Consider the following 21,406-nt stretch of genomic DNA (forward strand, 5'->3'; position numbering starts at 1 on the left):
CAGGTTGAGAGATTTTATTCAAATAATCTTACTTATACAGTCTTGTTTAATGAGGAAGTATGTTTTGCCCCATACATTTTGTTCGTGAGCTTTGAAGCAAATATTCAAACATTAGGGAGAGTTTGATTTATAAAAACAATAGTCTCTTTAGGCTGCATTTTCACTGCCTACCGCAATCCATTCTGCACTTTGTAAAACACAGATCTGATCACTTCCCTGCCCTTTAGTGGCTTTTGTTAGGTTCATTTCAGTGGTCCACATGTGTACATTAGAATCACCTGGGAATTTTGAAAAGCGGTATCAATGCAATGCCTGAATCCTACTTCAGATGAATTAAAAAGGAGTTTTTAGAGTGAGGCCCAAGTGCCAAAATTTTTCCAAAAATCTCCCTAGGCAATTATAAGGTATAGCCATGTTTTGGAAACCACTCCTTGAAACTTCAAGTTCCAGGAGGGCAAGGGCCCTGTTTATTTTGCTTCACTCCATCCATGCAACCACTACTTATCAAATAGCCCCCTTTATCAGGCACTGGAACTAGGTGCTGGGCATAAAACTGGGAACAGAAATAAAGTCACCACCTACCTTCTAGAGGAGGAGATGAAGAATATACAGGCAAACAAATATTTAATATTTATGAATACCGCCTCACACAGAGTAGCCTTCCAATAAACACTCTCTTGAAGGAATAATAGTTAACATTTATTAGCTAATTTGGCATGTTTTAAGTAATATTACAAATGTTTTACATTTATTAACTCGTTTAGTCCTCACAATGATCTTTTGAGGGAGTGCATTGTACTATTACCATCACAGATGAGGGAAGATGTTAAGTTATTTGGCCAAAGTCACATTGCAAGGAAGTGATAGGGCCAGACTTCTGAGCCTAAGAGGTCCGACCCCATTACCCACTCTCTTAACAGGTATCCTATGTCACTCTCCATAAGTCCTGCAGACCTTAGCTTAGAGGTAACCCCTTCTAGCAAACTTCCTAGAGCAGCAGTAGGGACATCCCCCCCATCTGCTCTCAGATTCCATATTTCCCCTGAAGTATCACATTATATTGACATTCCCACTTTACTGCTCTACCCAATGAATAGAGCAAGAATTGATTGGATTTGGTGCACCAATAGATCTCCAGCACTCAGCAGAGGGCCTGGCATCTAGTAGACAATAAATGTTTATTGAATGAATAGGTGTTCCTCATGGCAGGGCTCCCTTCTTACCAACTGAGAGACAAGAGAAACACATTAAGTGCCCAAAGCAGTAAACTTAATGGTTTACCAACCCAAATGGGTTTTCAGAGCCAGTCCAAATTTAAGCAAGGACAGTTTACCTGTTAGACCAGCAAGCAAAATGTTGCATGTACTACTTTTGCTATTAGGGTTCATGTCGATTAACCCTATATGGAGATGACAGCCATAGATAGCAGTGAGAAGGGACTGGTAGAATATTTACATTGACTGTATGAGGACACCAGGATGCGTCTCTCGCACGTGCCTTTGGACTAGAGATAAGGAAACTAATTTATACTACTAACTCCAGTTATTCGGTAATGTCCACACTGGCACAGCTTAGAGGTCTCACCTGCCACTAACTTGGTTAGTTGCACTGAGTCTTTTTCACTGACTTCTAGAAATAGAGATGCCCTCATTCTCTTTGCTGTTAAACTGTACTTGGCCTTCATATGGTCTAATGTATAGGATCCATATCATAGCTTATAGTAATTTTAAAGCACTTCTGTAAATTACTTAAAACATTTTTCCAAAGTGAGACATTAAAAGTCATGTACAATGCCCCAGGTCCCCCTCATTTCCTTTAATCCTCTCTGAATTTTTGGAAGGGATTATGAAACCCTGTGACTTACAGGAATTTCCAGTGAGGTATCACTGTGAATGCTGATTAATATTTGTGCACCGGCCCTCTATCAAAGAGGGGGAAAATGTGGGTTATGAGGGAGAACAAGGAAGGAGGTCTTAAGGAATGAGGGCAAGGTGAGTACGTTTTACAATCTGAAAAATAGATGCTTTTGAAAACAGATTTCAAAAAACAGTTTGGGGCTGTATATTATGAAATGGGTAGTACTCTGTTACAAAATCCCCCTCTTTGGGTAGACTGCAGTCTCAAAGGCCACACACCCATGTATGGAGCAAGTCACATTTGGTGGAATGGAAGCAGGCCAGGGAGTATCAAGCGCCACGGCCTGTCAGAGATTTCACATCAGACTCTTTGGAGCGCTGTTCTGGCCATGGGTCCTTACTCTTGGTATTCTCTCAGAAAATCAAATTGATGGACCTCATGGAGGGGAGAAAGAAAAGCAGTTGCTCTTTCTGAGCTTCTAGTTCACTCAAAGGCTGGATCACTACAGGTTTTATGGCAAAGCAGAGAAAACACGTGAAATTCTAAAATCAGTTTTAATCTTGAAAACAACCCTTTTGATCCATTTCTGTCATCTTGCTACATTCCCCATAGCTGCCATTCTCTTCATCCGATGGAGCATGAATTTTTTGAGGACAACGAGTATCTTTCCAGCTTGCCTGCTGATGTGGACAGAGCAGAGGACTTTGAATATGAGGTAAGATCATTTTCACACCACTTCACATTTCTTCATAAAGTTATGGTCATGGAGTTTTGCATAAAAAGAAAAAATTAATTTATTACTGTGAGAAATACTTTGTCTATTACATATCGAGGGTAAGTTCTTTTAAGTATTGTTTGTTTGGGCTGTTTGTGTCTAATATTTTAAATACATTGGAAAACATTTTTGAATGTTTGAATGCTTGAAAATAATTTGATTGCATTTTTGCTGATTTTTATAAACAGCATTTTGGCAGCCACAGGTTTTCTTCTTTCTGTAATATAAAATAATTTCCAAGTGGAGTTTGAAAAAGAAATTTTTTTTAAAACCAAGATTGTGCTTACTATTTTCTTTCATCGTATAGTATTTTGGTTTTAATTGATAAACTAAATTATTTTATATTAGTTATATTTTCTTTCACTTATTCAATGTTCTCTTTGTGACTCAAGTATATACCATCAAAAGTAGTTTCACTGACTTTCTAGAAAGAGAAATGGCCTAATGCCCTTTGTTGTTTAGCCTTTATACAGTATATGTTAGAGTATCTGTACTGTGATATATAACAATTCCAAAAGCCCATCGATTAATTATTTAAAAGCTTTCACAAAAGTTAAAGGATTTATCCTAATATTTCCTCTGCTGTTGCAGTCTATAAATCTTTGAAAGGTTTCAAACCACTCTGACATTTGGAAATAAAGTAGATTGAGGAGGCAAAGAAGCTTTGGTAAACAGGTAGAGAACCCATGATTATCTGCCCTTTTAATGCTTTAGATGATGTCATACAAGTTCAGCAAAATGTTCTTTTCCATTTTACAACCAGGAAATCCTGAAATCTCTTCCCTTAGGAGGATCTGAAATCAAATAAGGCCGATTCAGTGAAGCTCACCTAAAGCAAATAGACGTTTATTTGAAATCTTCCCCCTGCAAAAGTCATTGCTGGGGATTACAGAAATCATTATTTCTTTTCGGCCAGAATTTGGAAGTCTGTGCAATGATACCTAACATCTGAGTGGATGGTTTCAGCGTTGTTTTCCTACGAATTTTTTTAACCCTTCTCCATTAAATTGATTGAAAACTTTTATTTTATAAATCCATTCAGTGACTGGTATGCACTGAAATATCCATTAAGTTTTGTCTTCTCATGAAAAATAAATTACAAAATTTAGTCACTTACCCAAATAATTCAAGATTAAATCATGTTTTTCTTTCAGCTAATGAATAGTTTGGGTTTAGGGACTGGAATTACCTAGATCACTTCAGCTTTTTATTTAGTTTGTGCCTTCAGGCTTTATTAAAATAAATCTGTGTTTAGGAGGGAGAGCATGGAAGAAAGACTTGCTTAGGTGAGCAGATTAACAGTAAAAATTATGTTAATTAATTAGCATATCATTGAATATTCCAATGCAGACAAATTTCCTTACCTTCCTATAGGGCTTACTGTTGCTAACCCACATCCTCTTTTTTGAACAATGTAAATCCCTAATAGATGCCAGCCTCAGTATGATGACAGTGGTAAATGCTCAGACAGGTCCTCTGTAGCCTGTAATCTCAACTAATCACAGCATCATAGTCATTAATTTGCTGTCAGCTGTGATTCTCTTGCCGAAGGCATCTTTCTGAGTGATTGAAATAAGAATGTTCCTGTGAAATTTAAATAAGGAGGAAGTTACGGTGACAGGCTTCAATCATGAGAAAGGATGCATGTGAAAGCATCGTACATGGTTAAACAGGGGGGTGGAGACATGGGGGAATATCCCAAGGATAATTTACCAGGTTTCGGAGAGAATAATGGCTCTACCTAGTACTCTTCAATCTGTTCCGGGTATGTGGCAGAGTGGCACCCACCATCCCTCATGGCTGTGTGAGATTAGACAGTAAAATCTAGTCCACGGCTGTCAGCAGAGCTGACCGTGGATACCACATTAAGTGGGGAGATTTTGAAATGACAGTCCCACTCCTGCACTATCGAACTTAGACGCACACTGGTCAAGGGCTTCTGTGACCAGCAAAGATGACCTCAGCTCCTCCGGAAGCTCTGAGGATGCAATGGGTGAGCCCCTTCCAGAGGAACTGCTTCCGCGCCACTTAGAGGCTATTACAGGAAGCAAGCCCAATGGCCAAAGAGAAGGCTTCATCTCAGAAAGAGATACTCATTTCTCCTCAACCTAAACACGAACACACATCAGCAGGCAGTCGGAGAAGTAGAGGAAGATTCCCTTTCCATCTGCTCTCACTCATTTCTACCTTCAATATTTAATGAGTACTTAAAATAGGCCAGGCTCTTATCTAAGTGGTTGATGGATGAAGCCCCTGCAGGGGCAGCTTAACCTGTAGGGGAGACAAATAAGGAAAGACACAATACGTTCGGGGATGGGACGTAGAGCCCATCATAATCATAAACGGAGAGCAACAGCGTGGGTAATGGAGAACGGAAATGCATGGGCTTGGGACGGGGTCCTGCTCTCTTATACAGGGGGGCCAGGGAAGGCCTCTCTCATAGGAAACTTAAGGAAAGTAAGAGAGCTAGCCATGTGGGAAGGGAAGGTACAAAGGACCTGGAGCAGAAACATGCCTGGCGTGCTTAAGGACCAGCAGAGGCCAGTGTGCTCTAGCAGCCTGGACGAGGACCAGAGCAGTAGGAGGAGAAGCCAAAGGGAGGAGGGGCTTATGTTGAGGCACCTTTTACTTTTACCCTGAGGATGGGAAGTTGCTGTAGAAGAGCTGAAACCCTAGCAAGATCCCTCTGGCTGCCAGATGAGTCTGACAGGGCAGGGTGGTGGTGAAGGGGTAGTAAGCAAAGGATGCAGTGACATAGGAGAGCAGAGAGGGGGATGCATGGGAATGGTGAGGCAGAAAGGGCTGAGGCATGGTCTGGAAGGACAGCATCCACTCCTTCGCACAGGGCTTTGTCTAAATGCCCGTGTTTCCATTATTTGCTTCCAAGTTGGAATTTGGTTTGGGCTACGGTGGTTTTTCTTCTGGACTTTTTTAAAAGCAAAATATCATAGGCCAAAGGGAAACACAGCTTCTGGCATCCACTCTTTAAAAGACAGGAAGTGCATAGAACCGCATTTCTGAACTTGCTAAAATGCCAACTGCATCTGCAGAGGCCCCTTTGTAAAGGCCTACTTGCTATTGACTCAGTGAACCAAAGCTGATCTGCCTTGTGCGTACATATTTAGGGACTTTGAGTGCATGGATTATTGACCCAATAGACCAAAACAGATCTGACTATCTTGTAAATACATAGTTAGGGACTTTTTAACATGCAGATTATTGCACTGATAGACCGTAACACCTCCCTTCAGAGCCATGATAGGCAACAAATGCTTCTTTGGAGATATTCATAGTCAGTGTGTCAATGTTATGGTGACTCTGGTGTGTTAGGGACCTCTATGAAATTTTAATGACACCCATAGCTCACCATGGCCTATCACCACTTTGCCTAGGAAAATTATTTGACTGGCTTTAAAATTTCCTCACGGTGCTTCAGAAAAGTCTCAGAGGACCAGCCTGCATTAAAAGACTCACAGCTTTAAATGTGTTCTCTTTCAAAAATGATGGCCCTTGTTCTCTAATTAAAAATGATAAAGGATTTTAATTTTATTTGTAAGAGAAGGAATAAAAATATCAAAATTTAAATAATGCACCCATCGTAAGAGTCAGGGTGCTCCATACCACTGAAATACCACTGAGGATTAAGCATCTTCTCTTCTTTATTTTCAACTTTGTGTACTTTTTTTTCCAGAGCCAGCTAAAGGTTGAAATAAATCATAAATAGCCCTTAGCAAGTCAGAGGCAGATCTCAAATCCAGCCTCTACCAGAAATAATTTAAAGGGAAAGGCTTCAAGAAATATAGAGCCCTTTCATCCAACCCCTAATAAAGATATGTTTGCCCCTGCCTGAGTGCAAGGAAGATGCTGAATTTTCTGCAGCATTTACCATTAACTCTCAAAAGTCGGTGGTGATAGAGAAGAGTCAGAGAAGTAATATTGGACTAATATTAAAGTCCAACATTTTGATAGTATAAAACATTAGGTTAGCCAAGACGAGCAAATAATTTAAGCAACATTTCGAAGTCTGGTGATTTTCATCACCAGAAATGCAACTCACAATCATTTCTACTCCTCCCCCTGAGATCAGGCTGAATACCCAACAGCCTGAATTAAGTGTGCATTGAGTTCCCCTTCTGAATACATGGTCACCAAAATGAGAAGGAATTTAAAAGTTGGCTTGAAGAGGTATTAAAGGTAGAAAGGAGAGGAGGACAAGTGTATGTCAGAGTTCTAGGTATATATCAACTGTAAACCAAACCTAGGCCCCTCTCTATAAATAGGAAAGAGCATTTAGCATATTAATTGGCAGTTCTTATGCAAAGCATAAATAAACCCTGTGCTATGCTGAGAAGTGTCATTTTGCAAAATTTGTTTTCCAGACCTGGATCCCTGTGAATAGGTGCAGAATATTGTGACAATCTAAGTAATCTCTCTTACATAGTTAAAGAAAAGAGAATTATGAATCAAGGAGATGGTGATTCAAGAAAATAACAAGAGGAGAAGCATTAACTAGATTTCAGTCATATTTTTCAAGCAGCTTCATGACTTGTGAAATGAACTTAGGGAAAAATCTAGTGTGCCTGTGTAGAACTTGGTGGCTCCTTTCTAGGCTGTGAGGGCAGAGACCTTATCTGCCTGTTTATCATTGCATCACATCACCCATTTCATAGTGGGTGCTCATATTTGATGAATGAACGAAGGAGGATTCCCGTTGTTATCTGCATGGACCAACTTTTGAGCAATGCAGTCCTTTGTACCTTTTTGTACAAGGGAATTGGAAAGGAACCTGGGACCACCATGCAGTTACAACAGATATCCTCTCCTTTTCTCATAGATATATGTTCCTTTTTTTATTAAGTTTGTACTTTTCTGCAATGTCTCCCTATCTGCCACACCTCTGCCCCCAGTCTTTAGTAACCATCTTTTGACTCTGACTCTCTGTTTCTGTGAGTTTGACTTGTTTTTTCTTTTTTTTAGATTCCACATATAATGATACTGTGCAAATTTATCTTTCTCTGACTTATTTCACTTAGCATAATGCTCTCAAGATCCATCTCTGTTGCAGCAAATGGCAGGATTTCCTTCTTTCTCATAGACACACACACACACACCCCACATATATAAACCACATCTGCTTTAGCTATTCATCCACTGACGGACACTTAAGTTGTTTCCATATCTTGGCTGTTGCGAGTAGAGATACTTGTTCTTTATATCAGGGGTTCTAATCCAATCATCATGTTTCAGTTCAACACTTCTAAAGAAAGGCCCAAAATGCAGGAAAATGAGGAGAGATAAGTAATGAAATAGAATTTTAATGGTCTCCATGTAAATTCACCCCTGCTAATTATCATCTTATAAGAATCTCATACTTGATATGAATTTGATATAACTCCTAATCCACCCCAGTACTTCCTTTATAACTTCCTCACCAAGGGATCATCCTGCAAATTTGTGAAACACAACAATGGACACAGAACTGAGAGCCTCCCCAAGTAGCCAACCCTGACTCTGACGGTCTCTGGGAAAGATGTCAAGGAATTTGAAAACCAATGATGGAAAGAATATGTTTGGTATGAAACATAATTTATAAAGAGATGATAATATTATCCGTATGTGCGGTGGATATTTGGGAAAAGAAAAAATAGTGCATAGAGTGTGAAAGTGTAGCATTTTCAGAATTATTTTGACTCACTGCTTGCTTTATATTTCATCAGTCCCTTTTATTCCACTTGTTAGTCACATTTTAGAATTATTAATGAAATATCTGAAATAATTTTATACCACTTACCACTGGGGCAATAAAATCATCCATTTAAAAAAATCACCTTAATAAGTTTCATTCTTGTGGGAAATTTATTGAATTGAAAACTGATCTAAATGAAGTGTGAAAATATTTTTATTACTTGAACATTTAAAATAAGATGGTATTCTATCAGAGTTGGTCCATTGAAGTATGTTTTCATGACACCACCATTTTCTCAAATTATAGCAGATTAAAATCTTAGTCATTGAGGCCAACCCAGAAGTTGTCATGTAGTGGGGCTTGTATTTCTAGACTCTCTGGGGCATGTTTCTCCTTCATATCACCACTGCTTCCTCCCTTGTGTAGGAGATTATCTCTAGGCTCTTTCTTGGTCTCCTGGAGCCAGTCTCTAGCCTCTGCAGTCCATCCATTCACCACTCGCTGCCAGACCAGCCCTTCTCAAACGGAGTTCTCACTGGATCACTCCCCCATTCTTCATCTAGTATGACTCTACTCCTTGAATTAACTCTAATATTCTCTGCCTGGCATTGAAGGTCCTTCATCACCTGTCACCCCCCTACTTTTTCAGGCATCTTGGGGTCAAACTCTGCAACACAGCAATACTCAGAGAAAGCTGGGACGTTCCTTCCTTTGCACCTTTACTTATGAGAATTTCTGCCCCTCACATGCCTTCCTCACACTGTCCCACCACTGAACTCCTATATCACATTCTATAAATATTTTTTTGCATTATGCCTTGGCTTATAGTTATTTATGTACTTATATTTTTCTTCTAAATTGTTTGTCTTTTTTAAAGACGTGACCACTTCTAATTATCTATCACCAGGAGAGCCTACCTAGCACATCCCTTAGCACACGGTGGGCGTTCAGCAGCATTTGCTTGAGGAGTAAATAAATTACTGAGCATTGCTGCTACTGTTATTTTGTAAGTGTCCTGCACACAAATACAAAAGGTGAAAGGGTGGGAAGGGGGGGAGAAGAGAGCTGATAGAAAATAGAAATTTGAAATAAAGTGTGAAAGTCTTTGATTTTCTCTTAATATTTCAATTAACAGTCTAGTAATTAGAGTAAATGAATTTAAGCATACACGTGTACCAGATTGTAAAAGAAGAAAATTTGGATTTTATGTTGTTGTTGCCATTCTAGCAAGGATATGCATGGTTTTTTAAAAATATTTTATTATTTATTTATTTGACAGAGAGAGAGAGAGCGCAAGCAGGGGGAGCGGCAGGCAGAGGGAGAGGGAGAAGCAGGTTCCTGCTGAGCAGGGAGCCCGATGTGGGGCTCAATGTGGGGCTTGATCCCAGGACCCCAAGGGATCATGACCTGAGCGAAGGCAGACACTTAACTGACTAAGCCATCCAGGCACCCGAAGGATATGCATGTTTTACCTCACACTTAGAGGCTGGAGAACCCTACTAAACAGACAAGCTAATTTACATAGGTAAAGAATGACTGGAATTCAGCCCCTGTTAGGATAACCATACATCCTGGTGTGCCCTAAATTGTCCCCATGTATGGCTAAGGTTCCAGTTTAATTATGAATAGCACCTTCTTTCATCTTCAGGAATGTCCTAGCTACATACTACATTATATGGTTGACCTAGTTTCAATACTTGAACCTTAGTTGAGGCTGAGACTTTGTAATCACATTTTATATAATACCAATATTCCAAGCAGAGGTAACTCAGAATTTCTTAATTTGAAAACCCATGTTTGGGGGCACCTGGGCGGCTCAGTCATTAAGCGTCTGCCTTCGGCTCAGGTCCTGATCCCAGGGTCCTGGGATCGAGCCCCACATCGGGCTCCCTGCTCAGCAGGAAGCCTGCTTTCCCTCTCCTACTCCCCCTGCTTGTGTTCCCTCTCTCGCTGTGTCTCTCTGTCAGATAAATAAAATCTTAAAAAAAAAAAAAAAAACCCATGTTTGTGAAATTAAAGGATTTTCCTAAGTTGTGATTTTCTATTTAAAAAAGAAAAAGTTCTCCTTAAGAAGCTACTAGAAAGAAAATGTCATAAAGTTGGAAATAGCCATCAAAGTTGTTCTAATTCTTTTAGATTTCTTACTGGAAGAAATGAGATTAGTATTATTGTTAATTTGTTCATGTAATTTCATAAAATAAATATGAAGCCCATCTATCTTTCACCTCACTGATTATGACAACACTAAACTTTATTTCCTAAGAAAACAATGAAAAGCAAATTTAACCTTCCAAGTTGTTATTAAACAATGTAACCAAGAGCACATTTATTTTACTAGAAATCTAGATATAAAATGAAGACTCCTTCCACTACATATATGAATTTTATCAAAATCCTGACATCCAATTTTTGTTCAAAGATACTCATGATACACATTCAGATAATTGCTTTGCATTACTGAAAGGTGTTAGAGGTTGTGTTTAAGGTGAATATTTGCATATCAAATCATATTCCCCAATATCTTCTATTCTGCTTTCAAAGAATGTTTTTCATAGGGGCATAGAAAGGCGAACTGTCTTTTCACTATAAAGCAAATTCCTGATAAGGATTCCAATGTTGATTTCAGAGGCAATATAATCTAGTTGAACAAGCCCAAACAAGGAATGTGGTCCCAGTTCTAGCTCTGTCTCTTAAAGGGACCACTTACCTCCTGAGTCATAGCATCCTCACATGTGAGGTCCATGGGGATACCAATATTAGTTGGAATGATTTGTCTCATCTGGTTCTCCCATGTAACTCACTTGAACAAAATGAGACAAATGCATAGTCAGATCCTTAAAATTTTACAAAAATTTTAACATTTCAATCCTATCAACCCCCATTTTACAGGTTTTTATAGAGAGCATACACACTCATAAGACCACACATTGGTCTGTGTCTAGTACCATATTTTACCAATGGGTAAGAAAGTAGCACACCTCTCCATATTATCTCTGGCTTTAGCTTTAGTGTTTAGAACAAGCTGACCCATAAATATTTGCCAAGTAGAAATGACAGATGCAGGCTGTAGGCACTACAAATTATTTTATTTAAATACAGTATTTATTTTTTTAATTAGGAAAATATAGAAAATAATTCCAGTTTGGATTTTTTTCCCACCTAATAATTGTCTTTGAAAAAAATTTTGGAATCTTTAAAGAGGATGTGTTTTATATTGGCATGACAGTTCTCCCCTTTCTTCTTCAGGCTTAAGCTCTCAGTAATGCTCTGGTGCATAATTATATAGTGAGTTCACTGGTATTCACTATATATTAAATAATCAAACTTAATATAAATAAAAGAGACTCTTGCATGATCAATATGGTTGGTGCGTTATGAGCCAAGATAAATCCAATACATGTATTTGAAGTCCAAAATAAAAATTTTAAGTACCATTATCTGCAGTTGTACCATTTGAGGTAACCACAGTTAACACTTTGTGTGTCTTGCTCATCTATGTACATTGTTTTTCCTATAACTAAAATTTCATCTTTTTGTTGGGTACTTACATTTTTTTCCAGGGTTTCTTAGCTATAGGAAACTAGAGTGAACTACGTTATGCATGAAACTTCATCTGCGTTTTATTTTTTCTAGCTTTATTGAGATATAGTTGACATATAACATTGTATAAGTTTAGGGTATACAACATGATGACTTAATATATGCATATACTGTGAAATTATAATGGCAATAAGATTAGTTAACACTTCTAAATCTCACATAATTACCTTTTGTGTGTGTGTATGGTGAGAACATTTAAGATCTACTCCTTTAGCAACTTTCAATCATATAATACAGTGTTGTTAATTAAAGTCATTATGCTGGGTGGTGGGGGGGAAGGATGGGGTGGCTGGGTGATGGACATTGAGGAGGTTATGTGCTATGGTGAGCGTTGTGAATTGTGTAAGACGGATGAATCACAGACCTGTATACCCCTGAAACAAATAATACATTATATGTTAATAAAAAAATAAATAAAATAAGTGGTTTTCCACAAAATAAATAAATAAATAAAGTCATCATGCTGTATGTGAGGTTCTCAGAACTTATTCATCTTATAGCTGGAAATTTTTACTCTTTGACCAACATTTCCCCATTTTCCCCACTCTCTAGTCCTTGGCAACCATGGTTCTACTCTGTTTTTGTGTTCAATTTTTTTAGATTATACCTATGAATGAGAACACAGTATTTGTCTTTCTTCATCTGGTTTATTTCACTTAGCATAATGTCCTCAAGGTCCACAAATGTTGTTGCAATTGTCAGGATTTCCATCTTTTTGTGGCTGAATAATACTCCATTGCAGGTATATACCACATTTTCTTTATCCATTCATCCATCAGTGGATGCTTATGTTGTTTCTGTGTCTTGGCTATTGTGAATAATACTGCAGTGAACATGGGAGTGCTGATATCTCTTCAATATCTTGTATTCATTTCCTTTGGATATATATACCCAGAGTGGGATTGCTGGATTATATGGTAGTTCTTTTTCTTAAATTTCTTGAGGAACCTCCATACTGTTTTTCATAGTGGCTGTACCAGTTTCCATCCCGACCAACAGTGCACTAGGGCTTCCTTTTCTTCACTTCCTACTAACACACTTGTTAGGTTATATGTTTCTAGGAAATTATTCATGTGTCTTCTAGGTTATCCATTTTGTTGTATAATGGTTCATAGCAGTCTCATGATCTTTTGTATATCTGTGGTCTCAATTATGTTTCCTCTTCCATATCCAATTTTATTTATCTGAGTCTTCTTTTTTTCTTAGTCTAGCTAAAGGTTTATCAATTTTCCTCATCTTAAAAAATCAGCTCCTATTACTATATGACCCAGCAATTACACTACTAGGTATTTACCCCAAAGATACAAATGTAGTGATCCAAAGGGGTATGTGTACCCCGATGTTTATAGCAGCAATGTCCACAATAGCCAAACTATGGAAAGAGCCAAGATGTCCATTGACAGATGAATGGATAAAGAAGATGTGGTATATATATATATATATATATATATATATATATATATATATACACACACACAATGGAATATTATGCAGAATATTATGCAGCCATCAAAAGGAATGAAATCTTGCCATTTGCAACGACGTGGATGGAACTGGAGGGTATTATGGTGAGCGAAATAAGTCAATCAGAGAAAGACATGTATCATATGATCTCACTGATATGAGGAATTCTTAATGTCAGGAAACAAAATGAAGGTTGCTGGAGTGGTGGGGGTTGGGAGGCATGGGGTGGCTGGGTGATAGACACTGGAGAGGGTATATGCTATGGTGAGCGCTGTGAATTGTGTAAGACTGTTGAATCACAAACCTGTACCTCTGAAACAAAAAATACATTCTATGTTTAAAAAAAAAGAAGAAGACAGTAGGGAGGGAAAAATGAAGGGGAGGAAATCGGAGGGGAGACAAACCATGAGAGACGATGGACTCTGAAAAACAAATTGAGGGTTCTAGAGGGAAGGGGTATGGGGGGATGGGTTAGCCTGGTGATAGGTATTAAAGAGGGCACGTATTGAATGGAGCACTGGGTGTTTTATGCAAACAATGAATCATGGAACACTACATTAAAAACTAATGATGTAATGTATGGTGATTAACATAACATAATAAAATTTTTTAAAAAATCAACTCCTACTTTCATCTATTATTTCTATTATTTTTCTGATCTCTCTTTATTTCTGCTAAGAAAAAAGCTAACTTTGGTCTTAGTTTGTTCTTCTTTTTCGAGTTCCTTGAGGTGTAAAATTAGATTGTTTCTTTGAGTTCTTTCTTTTCTTAATGTAGGCATACATCACCCTAACTTCCTTCTTAGGACTCCTTTTGCTGCATCCCATAAGTTTTGGCATGTTGTATCTTCATTTTCTTTTTTTTTTTTCAGTATTTTTTTTATTTTCCTTTTGAGTTTATCTTTGACCACCGGTTAGTCAGCAGTGTGTTGTTTAAATTTCCACATACGTGTGAATTTTCCAGCTTTCCTCCTGTTATTAATTTTTAGTTTCATACAATTGTGGTCAGAAAAGATACCTGAGGGTCACCTGGGTGGCTCAGTTGGTTAGCGTCTGCCTTCGCCTCGGGTCATGATCCCAGGGTCCTGGGATCGAGCCCCACATCAGGTTCCCTGCTTGGCGGGGAGCCTGCTTCTCTCTCTCCCTTTGTCCCTCCCCCTGCCCATGCTCTCTCACTCTCTCTCTCTGTCAAATAAATAAATAAAATCTTTAAAAAGAAAAAAAGAAAAGATACTTGATATGATGTCAGTCTTCTAAATTTGCTAAACTTGTTTTTTAAACTAACATATAATCTATCCTGGGGAACGATCTGTGTATGTTTGAGAAGAACGTATATTCTGCTACTGTTGGATCAAATGTTCTATGTATGTGTGTTAGGTCCATTTGCCCTAAAGTATATTTGAAGTCCAATGTTTCCTTACTGATTTTCAATATTTCAATATTTCTTTACTGATTTTCAGTGTTTCCTTATTAGTTTCTTATTAATGATCTACCCATTGTCAAAAGTGGGGTGTTGAAGTCCTCTATTATTATTGTATTGTTGTCTGTTTCTCCCTTCAGATGTGTATTTGCTTAATATATTTATGCTGTAATGTTGAGTACATATTAAATTTACAGTTGTCATATCCTGTTGATGAATTTACTGCTTTATCGTTATATAATGACCTTCTTTGTCTATTGTTACAGATTTTGACGTAAAGTCCACTTTATGAGATATAAGTATAGCTATCCCTGATCTCTTTTAGTTTCCACCTGCATAGAATATCTTTTTCCATCCTTTACTCTGTGCCTACGTGTGTCCTTAAAGCTGAAGTGAGTCTTGTAGGCAGCATTTGGTTGGGTCTTTTGTGTTTTAATCTAGCCAGCCACTCTGTGCTTTTTGTTTGGAAAATTTAATCCATTTACATTTAGAGTAATTATGGATAGGTAAGGATTTAGTAATGTCATTTTATTAATTGTATTCTGACTGTTTTATAGCTCTCTTATTCCTTCTTCCTTTCTTGCTGTCTTCCTTTGTGAATTGATGAATTGACTTTGTGGTGGAGGTAATAATAAGAACAAAGAGACAAAAATGTTTCTTAGCTAAATATTTGACAAACATAAGATATTACAGTTATTCACATAAATAAATAAGCCTGGGTCTCAGTTTCTAGCCTCTGCACCTCCTCCATTTGCCTTATTGTATGATTATTACTTGTTCCCACTTTGGGCTCCCCCATAAATCTTTGAGCTTTTTCAGCGTGGAGGACCTTGTCTTATGCATCTTTGTCTTCCAAGTACCAAACACATAGTGGACTTATTGAAACAATAACTAAATTTTAAATATACTTTCAAGCTAGCAAATCTGAGGCTTACATGACTCAGGAGGTTTAGAGTTACTGCTCTTTAGATGTTCTCCTTTTTTCATATTGTTGTTTCATTCCTCAAATGAAATATTAAGAAAAATATAACTTTTTCTAGTTAGAATTGGAGCTTATTATTTACTGTTCTAATAAGCATACCTAAATATATCTCACACACACACACACATTGTCACAAAGCCTCTCACTCTGTCTCTTCATTGGCTAGTAGGGTGTTTAGAATGTGGTGATGAAGCAATTAAATTTTTTGGCTTGTTTTAAACCAGGAGAAAAATGTCTATTATAATAATGATGTTTACAGGTGAAACATTGGATGGCAGTACTTTTAAATACAACAAGAAATATCTACACCCATAGTCATCATAAATGGAACAGATTGAAAAAATGCAAAAATGAATGGCACAAAGTTGGTAATCACTTTGCTTGAACTGAGATATGATACTTAACTATATAATCGGATTTTAAATGGCCAGATTTCATCTCTTAGGACAGGACATTTAAAGCAATATGTGTTTGTACTTGGTTAATGCAAGTTATAGAGTCCAGTGTTTCAGAAGCCAAACCTAATTGTGAGTTGGAGTTCTACAGCAGAAATTATTCACCAGCCAAAGTTAAAATTTGATCAGTCCTACAAATACTCTCACCTGTGTTTTTATTTCATTGTCCTTGCCTTCTTGTAGATATTCCCTTTTCATATTTCTGTTTATTTTTCAGTAGCAAAACCTTGGAAGTTAAATCTGTAATTTTTTTCTTTGTTCTGTAAAACACATTGAAACCATTTGCTCTTTCACTTTCCTGCGGTCAGGTTTTAAAGTCACAGATTCCACTCAGTAGGAAGTAAAGGCTTCTATAGGAAGCAGCAACAAAAGTGGGATTGCTATAAATAGCTTATTTTTAAGAAGTGTGTACTTTAAAAAGGAAAATTATAAGAGCTCTCCTTTCAAATGTAAAAGGATATTAGTATTCAGGTCATAATAAAAGATATTAGAGGCAAAACTTTAAAATAAAAATAGATAAACACATTTAGATAAAGAACAATTAAGTGGTATTTGGACAGAAGAGAATTAAGATTAAGAGAACTTTGACATGGTGGAATTTGAACCACAAGAAGACCTAGAAGCACACCTGATTACTTGACAAAGAAAACTGAAACCGAGAGTTAAAGACTCACCTACCATAGCTAGTTAGTAGCAGATACTAGACAAGAATTTCTTCTTTTTTATAAAAGAAAAAAAAAAGTTTTTATGATTATAAAAATAATAGATGTTCATTATTTTATTTCCTTATTCAAATTCCCTCTCAGCATGTAATTGAGTATGTGTTCTTTCCTAGAGTGTATAATTGTCAAGAGTATATAATATTTCACCTTCTTTTATAAACAAACTAAAACTAACATGTCCTATAAAGTGTGATTACCTGTGATTTATGAGAGAGGTCTAAAACTCCTAAATAACCATTGGAAGGATAGCGTGTTTTCCGAGGATGTTTATGAGTAACCAAAGGATCCATGGACAGCTGTTGAGCCTTTTTGCAGCCAGGAAGTTCATAATCCTTAAAGAACTTTTCCTTCCTTTGACTTATACATGAATACCTGCCAAATAAAGACAGTTGGGAATCCTTTTAAACAAAAGTTTTAAATGTGCTTTAGGAACATGTGAGCAATTTAGTTGGGAAATTTAAAAGAAACCTGTGATTCCGTGACTGGAGATATCACTAACTGTTTCTAGTTAGGAAAGATTTAATGGCTTCCTGTCTGCTATGTACAGAAATTAATACAATCTCTTTCTCTAAAATGAAAGTGAAAGGGACTCCAAACTTTGGTTTCATTCCTTCACATAACCCAGAGCTCCTATTACTTACTTTCTTCTGTGTTGACTTGAAGGTTTAAATTTCCAAATGCTATGACTTAGAATTTTTCCACCTTAAATATTTTTAGTAATGAAATCTCATGCAATAAAATCTGTTGTTGGATGGGTAAACAAGTTCAAAGACCTTGAGTAATTCATAGAGGTGGCAGCACATGTGAATATTCAATTAGTTCTACTATCTGACTCTCATAGGAGAAAAGGTATTAATATCCCTTTTTCAAAAACCAGACTGGCTATTCCAGATTCTGGTTCTATTCCTTAAGTGTGTCAAAAACAGAGAAAGCCATACGTTCTCTCAAGGGCTTTTCTCAGGTACAGAGACATTACTTATAGGGTTATTTCCTGTCATTTTTCTTGATGATCTTGAACACATACACAACTGTATAGTAGTCATATAACAAAGTGTAGGCTTCTGCAATATAATAATGCTGGCTGATCCATACCTGTTGGATATCAGATTAATCACCTAAAAAAGAACATTTTCTGGCACCCAAATTATTTTGCTTATATTCCAACTACATAAAATAAATTACCTTCATTAAGACCTCATTTATTGTCCCCTATAAATAACCTACCATTAATTTGCAAGAAAACCCCTCAAAAAAATTTATTCCCAACAAATCAAGGTCTGGTTGTATCCCTCTGATGGGAGGAAAATTGTATTTAGGTATATTTGGAATCAGCCTGAAGTGGGCTCAAGTCAGACTCCACTGCACAATACCTGTGTGATCTCTCTGAGCCTCAGGTTCCTCACCTGTGCAAAGAAGATAACATTAATAAAATGTTGTTGTTGTTGTTGTTTTAAGAAAGCTCTACGCCCAGCATGGGGCTTGAACTCATGACCCTGAGATCAAGAGTCACATGCTCTACTAACTGAGCGGGACAGGTGGCCCAATAATAAGTATTTAATATTAAGTGACATAATATATGAAAACATGTAGTACAACAGTTGGGATGGAGATTAGCTATAGATATAGATAGATAGATATTCTACCATTTAACCATTGTGTCGATTTCCTCACCATGAGTGGAGAATATTTAAGGAGACAGGAGAAAATGAACCTTCAGAAGAGAAACAACATGTCTTTTGGATGATAGGGTCTAGGCGAGCACTTGAAAGGTGAATCGTGAGCTACATACAAGGAATAAAACTCTGAGTGCCCCAGCGGACCCAAATATACTCAAGTGTCCTTTATAAAAAACAAACAAATAAAAAAAAAAAACTCAAATGAAGCCTGTTTTGATCTCTGACTTCTAACTTCTCTCTTCTTTTCCTGAACATCTTTAAAAAATAGTTCATCTGCCACTTTTTAAAAATCTCATTAATTTCTCAACCCATTAATATGTAATTTGAGGATGACAATTACCAGTGGAATGACCAAACCTAGCTATACCTTCTACTTCCTTAACTTTCAGCCACATTTGATGCTATTGGCCATCTGCATCTTTTTGAAATGCTCTTCTTCCTTTGCCTCCAGAATACCACCCTGCCTTACTTTCTAATTTCTAATCCTATGACAGCTCTCCCCAGACTTAATTCAGTTTCCCATCTCTAAGTTTGGGACTACTGCAACCTTATCTCTAAGGGCTCTGAGAAGGGGTAAGCAGGCTGACCTGTGGCTATTAGTGTTCTGAACTAGTGGGGAGAATGGGACTAGCAGAATCATCAGTGTGCATGACACCAACACCTCTTGTGTATCCAGAGACTCCAAGCTCAGAATCTTGCTGGTTCAGAGTTGCTCTAGAATCAACTCCTTGGTTCTCATTCTTTGTTTGAGCTTCAGGCTTTAATGTGATCTCTTCTGCTCCAGAGATTTCTCACAGTTTCCAATCCACGAAGTGTTCTTTTTCTCCTTTTAAAGCATGATTTTTTTTTAATGGATACTTTTCTTATACATTCCTGGGTTTGGGAGCAGGAGAGGAAATTATTAGTCTATGTTAGCTTCTATGTATACTAGTTTCTCTTTCAACTTTTGTCTCCTTTCTTCCAACTTTGCATGTCTCTCATGTTAATTATGTGTTCAGTATTTGTCTGTTGAGTGACTTTTTTGTTATTGTTTTTAAAAAGTAAGATGAACTAAGTATTAGTTTTGTTTTTAGACTAGAATAAGGGCAACACTAATAGTAGTAGTAGCAGTAGAGAGTGGAAGACAGGGATAGATCAGAAGCATATATCTCAGAGGCAAGTTTGAAGACTTGATAATTGTTGGAATGGGAAGCATTAAGGAAAGGCCTGGAACAATATTAGATGTTCTTATTAAACATAAATTACTGCAAATTAAGGAAATGTTTGCCAATATTTACTAATGGAGTAAAAAGTGTATCATAACTTAAGTTTCATCTATACCTTACATCAGAAACTCATTTCAGACCTTAATTTTACAACTTCGTGCATGTTGTACTCAATGATTTAAAACTGTACCCTAAAAACTGTGGGTGAGAGTATACATTGGTGCAGCCACTATGGAAAACAGTATAGAGGTTCCTCAAGAAGTCAAAACTAGAGCTATTCTATGATCCAGCAGTCCCACTTCTGGATATATATCCAAAGGAAATGAAATAACTGTCTCAAAGAGATTATCTTGGAAACAATCTAAGTGTCCATCGTTGGATAAATGGATAAAGGAAATGTGGTATATGCATATGATGGAATAATTTTCAGTAATAAAAAAAGAAGGAAATACCTAGTGCTCAGTGAAATAAGTCAAAGACAAATAACTGTGTGTGCTTACTTATATGTGGAATCTAAAAGAGCCAAACTCAAAGAAATAGAGAGTAGGATGGCGGCTGCTAGGGACTGAGGGTTGAAGGAGATGAGAAGATGTTGGTCAAAGAGTACAAACTTGCAGCTATAAGATGAATAAATTCTGGGGGTCTAATGGTGATGATAATTAACAGTACTGTATTACATACTTGAAAATTGCTAAAACAGTAGATCTTAAATGTTCTCCCTACCAAAAAAAAAAAAAAAAGGTAATTATGTGAGGGAATGGAGGTGTTAAGAAACCTTATTGTGGTAATCATTTCACAATATGCACAAATCATCATATTGTACACTTTAAGCGTACATGTTGTATGTTATCATACATGTTATCAACATACAATATGTAAGTGTAAGCTTTTTTCCAGCTTTATTGAGATTGATAATAAAGATTGATAATAAAGAGATTGATAATAAAGCTGGAAAAAAACTAATAAAAAAATAAAATTCACTCTAAGTTCTCAATCCTTGTGCATGCAAATACCGATCATGGTACTCCCATAATATATGATTAAACATGCAGGATTTTTACATTTTTACATTTTATTTTTCATATTCCATTCAATTTTGCTTTTAGAGCAAAGATTTTGAAATGACTTCCACTTCTACTGTGAAATGAAGATGTTTTCCTTTCATCTGACTGGCCCAGTTAAGTTCAGAAATACTTTTGAGCAATATGATATTTCAGATGCTGTGTAAGCATTGGAGAGCCAAAAATAAATAAGATACTGACTTCCGTCAAGGAGTTCACAGTCAGATGCGGAAACAGAAAGTCATATATAGTTACACTACTGTGAGACATGCGCCATAATATGCAGAAGTGGTACAGAGAAGCCAGTGACTCTTTGAGGCGTGGTCGGAGAGGGAATGGCACCTGAGAAGAATCTTGAACAAGCAGACGTTTAAGGGGAGAGCAAGAGCAAACACGCGAAGGCATCAGCAGGCATAGCCGGTTCAAGGAACCGCAAATAGTTCAGTCCAACTGGAGAGTTAAGTTTTGAGAAGTAAAGAAAGATACAGGATAAGGCTAGACAAG

The 21,406-nt window shown here is 37.1% G+C and overlaps 1 protein-coding gene across 3 annotated transcripts in view; it reads left to right on the plus strand.

Moving 5' to 3' along the window:
* Positions 1–21,406, plus strand: part of PDZRN4 (PDZ domain containing ring finger 4) — a 344,614-nt gene that overhangs the window by 279,794 nt on the left and 43,414 nt on the right. For all 3 annotated transcript variants that reach the window (XM_036115399.2, XM_036115395.2, XM_036115398.2), the window contains one exon: positions 2,470–2,572. In XM_036115399.2, coding sequence (XP_035971292.2) covers positions 2,470–2,572 — 103 coding nt within the window. The remainder of the gene's footprint in view (positions 1–2,469; positions 2,573–21,406) is intronic.

This window comes from Halichoerus grypus, chromosome 6 (assembly GCF_964656455.1).
Source record: "Halichoerus grypus chromosome 6, mHalGry1.hap1.1, whole genome shotgun sequence".
Taxonomy (NCBI): Eukaryota; Metazoa; Chordata; class Mammalia; order Carnivora; family Phocidae; genus Halichoerus; species Halichoerus grypus.